This window comes from Oncorhynchus nerka, linkage group LG19, assembly GCF_034236695.1.
Source record: "Oncorhynchus nerka isolate Pitt River linkage group LG19, Oner_Uvic_2.0, whole genome shotgun sequence".
Lineage (NCBI taxonomy): Eukaryota > Metazoa > Chordata > Actinopteri > Salmoniformes > Salmonidae > Oncorhynchus > Oncorhynchus nerka.
Window position 1 is genome coordinate 23320121 of NC_088414.1, and position 11109 is coordinate 23331229.

General features: G+C 45.3%; 1 protein-coding gene across 3 annotated transcripts in view; it reads left to right on the top strand.

Annotated features, from left to right (window-relative positions):
- LOC115101207 (colorectal mutant cancer protein-like) overlaps nt 1–3083 on the top strand; it is a 133503-nt gene extending 130420 nt beyond the window's left edge. For all 3 annotated transcript variants that reach the window (XM_065004794.1, XM_065004795.1, XM_065004796.1), the window contains one exon: nt 361–3083. In XM_065004794.1, the coding sequence (XP_064860866.1) occupies nt 361–541 (181 nt within the window). In that variant the 3' untranslated portion in view covers nt 542–3083. The remainder of the gene's footprint in view (nt 1–360) is intronic.
- The last annotated feature ends 8026 nt before the right edge of the window (nt 3084–11109 follow it).

Sequence of the window (11109 nt, forward strand, 5' to 3'; positions counted from 1 at the left end):
CTGTATAAAGAAGATGTATTCATTCAACAATCCAATGAGTTTATTGGAGCTATTGTTAGGATTCTCATCTTTTATAACAGTAGTTGGCTTGCATTGTAATACAGGGGTTGCCATCTAGTGGGAAATGGGTGAATTAATGCACTATTCTTTATGGATAGCACAAACACAATTCTCCTCTTAAAACACATTGACGCTTACTTGCTACATCCTAACCATTTATATTTTACTTCAACCCCTTAGTACCTCTGTGACTTGACTCACCACATCAAAACTTTAGTCTGTCTGCATTTTCCTGTCTAGCTATTTGACTCTGTCTCTCCTCTCTAACCTGTCTCTCTCTTCTCTCTTTCCTCTGTCCAGTAACCTGGTGGCTGCGTATGAGAAGGCCAAGAAAAAGCACCAGGGTAAGCTGAAAAAGCTGGAGGCTCAGATGATGGCCATGGTGGAGCGCCACGAGACACAGGTTCGCATGCTCAAACAACGCATCGCCCTGCTGGAGGAGGAAAACTCACGGCCACACACCAATGAGACCTCCCTATGAGAACTGATGAGACATCCCTATCAGAACTCACAAGGCATCAGTATGAGAACTCACCAGACGTCGCTTCAGAAACTCACCAGACGTTGCTATGAGAACTCACCAGACGTTGCTATGAAAACTCACCAGACGTCGCTTCAGAAACTCACCAGACGTCGCTATGAGAACTCACCAGACGTCGCTATGAGAACTCACCAGACGTCGCTATGAGAACTCACCAGACGTCGCTTCAGAAACTCACCAGACGTCGCTATGAGAACTCACCAGACGTCGCTTCAGAAACTCACCCATCGCAATGAGAGATACATCACTGTGAGAACTTGCAGCCAAAACTCACAGCGCCACACCAACAGGACCTCCGGGTGAGCAACGCAAGGAGACTTCATGTCCACATTATTATTTGGAACATCATTACGAGCATCGGTTAGAGGAGGGGACAAGGGAATGGCTGGTATGTGTGTGTGCTGAGAATGTAAGCTTTCCCTACCAACCCATAGACACCCTGCAGTCCTATTCGGCACATACACGTGGGGAGGACACTCTGCGGTGATAGCTGCAAGTTCATTGGCCAGCAGATGGACAGGTAAAACTGCCAGGACCAATTGGAGTTGACGCTACAAATGACAGCTTTCAATCATATCTGCAGAACGACACATTTTGTTTACCACAGAAACCGGTAGAGGAAAAGTGTCATTTTATATTTTTTGAGAGGAGCACTATAAGTAAGCAATAAGGCACCTCAGGGGTTTGGGGAATATGGTCAACATACCACGGCTAAAGGCTGTTCTTATGCACGACGCATCGTGGAGTGCATGGATACAGCCCTTAGCCGTGGCATATTGACCACATACCACAAACTCTTGAGGTGCCTTATTGCTATTATAAACTGGTTACCAATGTAATTAGAGCTGTAAAAATATGTTTTTTATACATACCACAGCTGTCAGCCAATCAGCATTCAGGGCTCTAACCACCCAGTTTATAATATAAACTAACTATCCTTACTGGCAAATTATTAACTATTATCTCCCAGTTTATTTCAAATGTTAGCTTTGATTTGGTAGCCTTTTTGTTATTTCGAGGTTTGACTGCAAATTATTTTTGAAACTATTTTTTATCAATGTTGCCATTTAGAGTTATTCCATTTGTTGCCATTTAGAAATATTTCTGGTGATTCCCTTTTAAGGAATACCTTTCTTTCAGCTCTACTTAGCAACTTCCCAGTTTTCAGTCTACAAAGTACACTCTGCCATAGTGAAGACTTACTGAACACATGGGCTCTATTCACTCAAACCTGCTTCCGAGGTTTGATTGGATAGGGCCCTAAGTCAATACCTCAAATTGCGCAAAATGTCCTTCCAATATGAATGGCATTGTTTCAGGTTCAGCCTTCAACTATACAGCAGTGAATCGCAAGAGACTGTAGTAGGTGTGTGCACATGGAGGGGAGATGACAATAGGGGTGTGTGCACATGGAGGGGAGATGACAATAGGGGTGTGTGCACATGGAGGGGAGATGACAATAGGGGTGTGTCTGTGTGAGGAGAGAGAAAAGGGTAGAGTGTATAAGAATGTTTAAAGCAGAGATCCAGATGATTCATTTTGTCATCCCCTTCATGAACACAGATTTGCTGCACACACACAAACATCCTCTCCGGCCAAAGCACTTTTCACTTCACGCTGGACAATAACACCACATTGCCTTGTTGAGGACTCTTTGTTTTTCTGCAAGACTTAAACCCGGACCTCCAATGTTAACCAATGGCTGCTACTCTCTCTCTCTCTCTCTCTCTCGCTCTCTCTCTCTGTGTTTTGGGACGAGGGAAAAACATACTTACTATTCTATAGCAATCTGAGATGCTGCATTCTCACTCTACCTGACTGCTGTTCCGTTCAACATCACTACTGTTGCTAGCTACTATAAATCGGCTTAAACCGGGAGCCTAGCACCCAGGTGACACCCATGTTTCTAGATAACCATCAGTAGCTTGGTATACAGATGTTGTGATTAGGCAGGGGTGGATCAATTCCATCTAATTCATTTAATTTGGAAAATTGTCATTGGCAATATTTTGCTTCAATTCATTAACCAAATTTCCATTGAATTCCTGAGTTTGAATGTATTAACCCCAGTCCTGCTGTTTGGTAAGATTCACTGCTAAAGCAAGCACTGGTGTGTAGACAAGTATAGGAGTGATGTAATTTCCTCTCAATAAACCATCATAGTTATGACTTATCTCGCAAATACAGTCAGTACCTGTATTTTGTTTCTGTTGTGCTTCTCAGGCATACAACACAAGTGAGTCTGGAGCTCCAGTGGAGTGGTTGGTCTCATCTTCTGTTCTGTGAATGAGACAAGACGGGTTAGGGGGGTGGGGGTAAGGAAGGTGGGTTGGGGGTAAGGAAGGTGGGTTGGCAAACAAATTACCTTATTTGCACAGATCTGTTTTGGAATCAAATCTTGGCAATCGTTGTTTTGTTGATTTTTAAAGAGGTTGTATTTGTTTATATCATAAAGTAATAAACCAATTTAAATAAATGCCAACTGAGTGCTTGTCTGTATTTCTTATGCTACAAAAACCAGCATTTATTCATTCAGAAGACTTAAGTATAAAGTATAATTTAGAAAAGCAAGAGATATCTCTGTCTTCCGAGATGTTATTATACTTGTTGTGTTAAGCGTAAATCATAGCCCACAGACGCTAGGACGCAATAATCCAGTGTCCCACTGTGACATTGCTACACAGGTCGGAGACCACCATCCGAGGGGGAACGCACAGCCTGAACGCGCACCTCACAGTTCCCAACCAACGCGTCTCCGGTACGCGTCCTCTATTGATTTTAATATGTTGACAGTTGGAGAAATTTCTTGAGCTGCACTGAGGATTTGAAAAAGTATGGAAGCCAGCGGTCCAATATTCTAGAACACTGCTGTGCATGTGCGTACATGTTTTGGACTATGATAAACCCTTTATGCTCATAGAGATCCTATTAAATTACTGTTAGTATTCTAATGCCTAATTCTATGGCTACATAGTAATGTCATCAACAACAACAACAAAGGTAACATCAGTAAAAAGTCTACTATCTACTGTTCACCTGTGAAATGAATGGGATTATAATGATGACGAACTCCTCCAAACCAGTCATTGCATACAGAGGTAAAGACAGTTTCAGTTTGGATATTCAACGGATATCCGCGCTTTCAAACCTCTCGAGCCACTCCAAATAAGTGTCACGTTGGAAAAATTGTGCACAACATTGCACAGGTCTTATTTTCACGATTTGGGCATTAATTTGTTTTGAAAAGGTAATAAACATGTGGAAATCTGAGCAGCATTTTGTATTCCTATATTTTTTACATTCAAATTTCAATAGCTCCTTGGTCATGTGACCTACTGACCTCAAACAAGGTTCTGAATGTCCAGTGACTACCCTTCTATATTGCACACCTTTTAGTTTGTCCCTTTTCATCTCACACAATTTTACATTAATTTTTCCAACATTCTAATTTCAATAGCTCCTTGGTCATGTCACCTACTGACTTCAAACAATTCAGAATGTCCACCGAGTGGGCCTACACATTGCACACCCTTTTGTTTGCCCAATTTCATCTCACACAATTTTACATTAATATGCCCGCTCTGCCTCCCTGAAGGACAGTGTCACTCACACACCTATTCCCTGGGGCCTTCCTGACCTCCAGGTAGGCCCCCATTGACCTGGTGACCTCTGACTCCTGGCCTCTAGGCCTACATTCCCTCCGCAAGGCTATCAAACAAGCTAAGCGTCAGTACGTCAGTACAGAGACAAAGTAGAATCTCAATTCAACGGCTCAGACACAAGAGGCATGTGGCAGGGTCTACAGTCAATCACGGACTACAGGAAGAAATCCAGCCCAGTCACAGACCAGGATGTCTTGCTCCCAGGCAGACTAAATAACTTTTTGCCCGCTTTGAGGACAATACAGTGCCACTGACATGGCCTGCAACGAAAACATGCGGTCTCTCCTTCACTGCAGCCGAGGTGAGTATGACATTTAAACGTGTTAACCCTCGCAAGGCTGCAGGCCCAGACGGCATCCCCAGCCGCGCCCTCAGAGCATGCGCAGACCAGCTGGCCGGTGTGTTTACGGACATATTCAATCAATCCCTATACCAGTCTGCTGTTCCCACATGCTTCAAGAGGGCCACCATTGTTCCTGTTCCCAAGAAAGCGAAGGTAACTGAGCTAAACGACTACCGCCCCGTAGCACTCACTTCCGTCATCATGAAGTGCTTTGAGAGACTAGTCAAGGACCATATCACCTCCACCCTACCTGACACCCTAGACCCACTCCAATTTGCTTACCGCCCAAATAGGTCCACAGACGATGCAATCTCAACCACACTGCACACTGCCCTAACCCATCTGGACAAGAGGAATACCTATGTGAGAATGCTGTTCATCGACTACAGCTCGGCATTCAACACCATAGTACCCTCCAAGCTCGTCATCAAGCTCGAGACCCTGGGTCTCGACCCCTCCCTGTGCAACTGGGTACTGGACTTCCTGACGGGCCGCCCCCAGGTGGTGAGGGTAGGCAACAACATCTCCTCCCGCTGATCCTCAACACTGGGGCCCCACAAGGGTGCGTTCTGAGCCCTCTCCTGTACTCCCTGTTCACCCACGACTGCGTGGCCACGCACGCCTCCAACTCAATCATCAAGTTTGCGGACGACACAACAGTGGTAGGCTTGATTACCAACAACGACGAGACGGCCTACAGGGAGGAGGTGAGGGCCCTCGGAGTGTGGTGTCAGGAAAATAACCTCACACTCAACGTCAACAAAACTAAGGAGATGATTGTGGACTTCAGGAAACAGCAGAGGGAACACCCCCCTATCCACATCGATGGAACAGTAGTGGAGAGGGTAGCAAGTTTTAAGTTCCTCGGCATACACATCACAGACAAACTGAATTGGTCCACTCACACAGACAGCATCGTGAAGAAGGCGCAGCAGTGCCTCTTCAACCTCAGGAGGCTGAAGAAATTCGGCTTGTCACCAAAAGCACTCACAAACTTCTACAGATGCACAATCGAGAGCATCCTGGCGGGCTGTATCACTGCCTGGTACGGCAACTGCTCCGCCCTCAACCGTAAGGTTCTCCAGAGGGTAGTGAGGTCTGCACAACGCATCACCGGGGGGCAAACTACCTGCCCTCCAGGACACCTACACCACCCGATGTTACAGGAAGGCCATAAAGATCATCAAGGACATCAACCACCCGAGCCACTGCCTGTTCACCCCGCTATCATCCAGAAGGCGAGGTCAGTACAGGTGCATCAAAGCTGGGACCGAGAGACTGAAAAACAGCTTCTATCTCAAGGCCATCAGACTGTTAAACAGCCACCACTAACATTGAGTGGCTGCTGCCAACACACTGTCACTGACTCAACTCCAGCCACTTTAATAATGGGAATTGATGGGAAATGATGTAAATATATCACTAGCCACTTTAAACAATGCTACCTTATATAATGTTACTTACCCTACATTATTCATCTCATATGCATACGTATATACTGTACTCTATATCATCGACTGCATCCTTATGTAATACATGTATCACTAGCCACTTTAACTATGCCACTTTGTTTACATACTCATCTCATATGTATATACTGTACTCGATACCATCTACTGTATCTTGCCTATGCTGCTCTGTACCATCACTCATTCATATATCCTTATGTACATATTCTTTATCCCCTTACACTGTGTATAAGACAGTAGTTTAGGAATTGTTTAGTAAGATTACTTGTTGGTTATTACTGCATTGTCGGAACTAGAAGCACAAGCATTTCGCTACACTCGCATTAACATCTGCTAACCATGTGTATGTGACAAATACAATTTGATTTGATTTGATACATTCCCTGCCCTCTCTCTGGGCCTGAGAGTGTATAGCTTACTCCCTGGAACTACAGACCTCCATGCCTCCACACCTACTCTCCCTACCCGGTCAACACCCCTCTCCCTTGGCCTTAGAGTATAGCTTACTCTCTGGAATTAGTAAGACTTCTATAATCAAATCAAATTATAGTCCTGCTGTCAGGAACCACGTGCACCTGGTAACCCGAAACAGGCTCTGTGCTACTGGTGACACACACACTTTTTTCTGCTCACAGACCAAGTCCCCACTTCAACCTACATGTCCTGAGTGCTGCCCCCAGCCCCCGAGTCTGGTTGTCCCTGCTTGGACTCGGAGTGCCCCCTGCCTTGATGGAGGCCTCCCTGTGCACTTGGTGACCTTTTGACTTCCACAACGAGTCCCAACCTGACTCACAGTCCCACCAGAGGACGGGCTCGGGCGGATGGGTGACCACCACCTAGCCCCCTACCGATCCAGAAACCAATGTCAATGTCTTATGCCTTCTACCCACCTGCTTGGGCTCTCTCAAACTCTGTGTCTGGCCCTTCTCTGTGCACCTGGTAACCCGTAAGTAAATAAGGAAGAAGGTGGAGGAAGACATCTTCCGTCCTCGACAAAAGCTTGGATCGAGGGCCGACTTTCATTAGATCGCAGCGAATAAGGTCGTCTACGAGTGATTTAGCACCAGGTTTCCCACAAACATGCACAAACATCAGTTGAGGGGCGGCAACTCATCCGGCCACACCCCAACCCCGTCACAAACTGATTACTATTGCAACAACACATCCTCAGTAGGGTAAAACGAACCTGTCTCACGATGGTCTAAACCCAGCTCACTTTCCCTAGTTTGTGAACAAGCCAACGCTTGGTGAATTCTGCTTCACAAGGATAGGAAGAGCCGACATCGAAGGATCAAAAAGCGACGTCGCTATGAACGCTTGGCCTCCACAAGCCAGTTATCATTGTGGTAACTTTTCTGAAACTTCCTGCTTTCAAGCTAAAAATTCAGAAGGATCACGAGGCCCCGCTTACTCTACACTTACACACCTCTCATGTCTCTTCACAGTGCCAGACTAGAGCTCAACAGGGTCTTCTTTCCCCGCTGATTCCGTCAAGCCCGTTCCCTTGGCTGTGGTTTTGCTAGATAGTAGGTAGGGACAGTGGGAATCTCATTCATCCATTCATGCGGGTCACTAATTAGATGACGAGGCGTTTGGCTACCTCAAGACACACTTAAGGGCCCGGCGTGCGTCCAGATTTGCCGCCCCCACCGGTCTGCCGACGGACTCCTCCCCGACGAACCCCCCACATGCAGCCCCTTGCGAGACCACGAGATGGGCCGTGCAAATAACTTCCAATGGTGGTGAGAGGAGGGCAACGGAGCGACTGCTCCACTAGCCACGGCTTGAGCCCAGCCTCGCTTCGCACCCCAGCCCGACCGACCCAGCCCTTAGAGCCAATACTTATCCCGATGTTACGGATCTTTTTTGCTAACTTCCCTTACTTACGTTGTTTTCACATACTAGAGGCTGTTATTCTTGGAGACCTGCTGTGGACATGGGTACGGCCCGGCGTGAGATTTACACCCTCTCCCCTGGATTTTCAAGGGCCAGGGAGAGCTTGCCAGATGCTGCCAAAACCACAACACTTTCCAGGGCTTGGGGCAAACCCATTCCTGGGCACCCTGCCCTTCACAAAGGAAAGAGAACACTCCCCGTGGCTCCCACCAGCTTCTCCAGGACCAGTCATGTTACTGCACTGGATGCCTCTCGCCGCCCGTCTCAGCCAGCCCGTGGACATTCTGAAAGTAGTTTGAGGTCAGTAGGTCACATTACCAAGGAGCTATTGAATTAGAAAATCTGAAAAACATATGTAAAATTGTGTGAGATGAAAATTGACAAACTAAAGGGTGTGCAATGTGTAGGCCCACTGAGTGTACATGTTGAACCTTGTTTGAAGTCAGTAGGTCACATGACCAAGGAGCTATTGAAATTAGAATGTTTTTAAAACCTTGAAAATTCATGTAAAATTGGCAGCTTCATTAAATAGTACCAGCAAAACACAAGTCTCAACGTCAAAAGTGAAGAGGCGTCTCCGGGATGCTTGCCTTCTAGGCAGAGTTCCTCTGTCTAGTGTCTGTCTTCTTTTGCCCATCTTAATCCTTTATTTTTATTGGCCAGTCTGAGATATAGCTTTTTCGTTGCAACTCTGCCTAGAAGGCCAGCATCCCGGAGTCGCCTCTTCACTGTTGACGTTGAGACTGGTGTTTTGTGGGTACTATTTAATGAAGCTGCCAGATCTAAAAGAAAAAAACAATTATATTCTCCTACATTAATTTCACATTTGTTTCCTTTCAAATGGTATTAAGAATATTCATATCCTTGCTTCAGGTCCTGAGCTACAGGCAGTTAGATTAGGGTATGTCATTTTAGGGGAAATGTTTTTTTTTAAAGGGTCAGATCCCTTTTTGGGATAGGGGGGCAGCATTTTCACTTTTGGATGAATAGCGTGCCCAGAGTGAACTGCTCTGTCCCAGATGGTAATATATGCATATTATTATTAGTATTGGATAGAAAACACTCTGAAGCTTGGCCTACTGAATACACAGTGTCTATGGGGTCAAGTTGCACTTCCTAAGGCTTCCACTAGATGTCAAACGTCTTTAGAAAATTGTTTCAGGCTTCTGCTATAAAGGAGGGGAGAGTGGCAGAGTGTCTCAGGCTCGTGACGCGCGCTCCCGACAGAGTTAGCTCTCGTTCCAGTGCTTTTCTTCAGACATAGGAATTCTCCGGTTGGAAACTTATTGATGATTTATGTTAAAAACATCCTAAAGATTGATTCCATACATCGTTTGACTTGTTTCTACAACCTGTAACGGAACTTTTCGAGTTTTTGTCTGGACGTAGTCCTCGCGCCTCATGAAGATGGACTACTGGGCTGAACACGCTACCAACAAGTGGCTATTTGGACATAAATGATGGACTTTATGGAACAAATCAGTCATTTACAGTCGAACTGGGATTGCTGGGAGTGCATTCTGATGAAGATCATCTAAGGTAATGGAATATTTATAATGTTATTTCTAACTTCTGTTGACTCCAACATGGCAGATATTTCTTTGGCTGGATTGGGCTCTGAGCGCCGTACTCAGATTATGCTTTTTCCGTAAAGTTTAAAAAAAATCTGACACAGCGGTTGCATTAAGGAGAAGTCTCGTTAATTCTGTGAATAACACTTGTATCTTTTATCAATGTTTATTATGAGTATTTCTGCAAAATCACCAGATGTTTTGGAATCAAAACATTACTGCACGTAACGCGCCAATGTAAACTGAGATTTTTGGATATAAATATGCACATTATCGAACAAAACATACATGTATTGTGTAACATGATGTCCTATGAGTGTCATCTCAACAAAAAAAACAAAAAAATCTGATGAAGATCAAAGGTTAGTGATTCATTTTATCTATGTTTCTGCATTTTGTGACTCCAATCTTTGGCTGGAAAAATGGCTGTGTGTTTTTTGACTTGGCTATCACCTAACAATCATATGTTGTGCTTTCGCTGTAAAGCCTTTTTGAAATCGGACACGATGGGTAGATTAACAAGAAGTTTATCTTTCATTTGCTGTATTGGACTTGTTAATGTGTGAAAGTTATATATTTAAAAAATATATATAGAATTTCAGCAGTTGCCATACCAGGCAGTGATGCAACCAGTCAGGATAGTCTTGATGGTGCAGCTGTAGAACCTTTTGAAGATCTGAGGACCCATGCCAAATCTCTTCAGTCTACTGAGGGAGAATAGGCTTTGTCATGCCCTCTTCATGACTGTCTTAGTGTGTTTCAACAATGATAGTTTGTTGGTGATGTAGACACCAAAGAACTTGAAGTTCACAACCTGTTCCACTGCAGCCCGGTCGACTAGAATGGGGGTGTGCTTGGTACTCCTTTTCCTGTAGTCTATATTTCATCTTTGTCTTGATCACGTTGAGGGAGAGGTTGTTGTCCTGGCACCACACAGCCAGGTCTCTGACCTCCTCCCTATAGGCTGTCTCATCGTTGTTGGTGATCAGGCCTAACACTGTTGTGTCATTGGAAAACGTGATGATGTTGTTGGAGTCGTGCCCTGGCCATGCAGTCATGAGTGAACAGGGAATACAGGAGGGGACTGAGCACCCACCCCTGAGGGGCCCCCGTGGTGAGGATCAGCTTGGCGGATGTGTTGTTTCCTACCCTTATCACCTGGGTGCGGCCCGTCAGGAATTCCAGGATCCAGTTGCAAAGGGAGGTGTTTAGTCCAGGGTCCTTAGCTTAGTGTTGAGCTTTGAGGACACTATGGTGTTGAACGCTGTGCTGTTGTCAATGAATAGCATTCTCACATAGGTGTTCCTTTTGTCCAGATAGGAAAAGGCAGTGTTGAGTGCAATAGAGATTGCATCATCATCCTCTTCTGTTGGGGCGGTATGCAAATTGGAGTGGGTCTAGAGTTTCTGGGATGATGGTGTTGATGTGAGCCATGACCAGCCTTTCAAAGCACTTCATGGCCACAGACTTGCTATGGGTCGGTAGTCATTTAGGCAGGTTACCTTAGTGTTCTGGGGAACAGGAACTATGGTGGTCTATTTGAAACATGTTGGTATGACAGACTCCG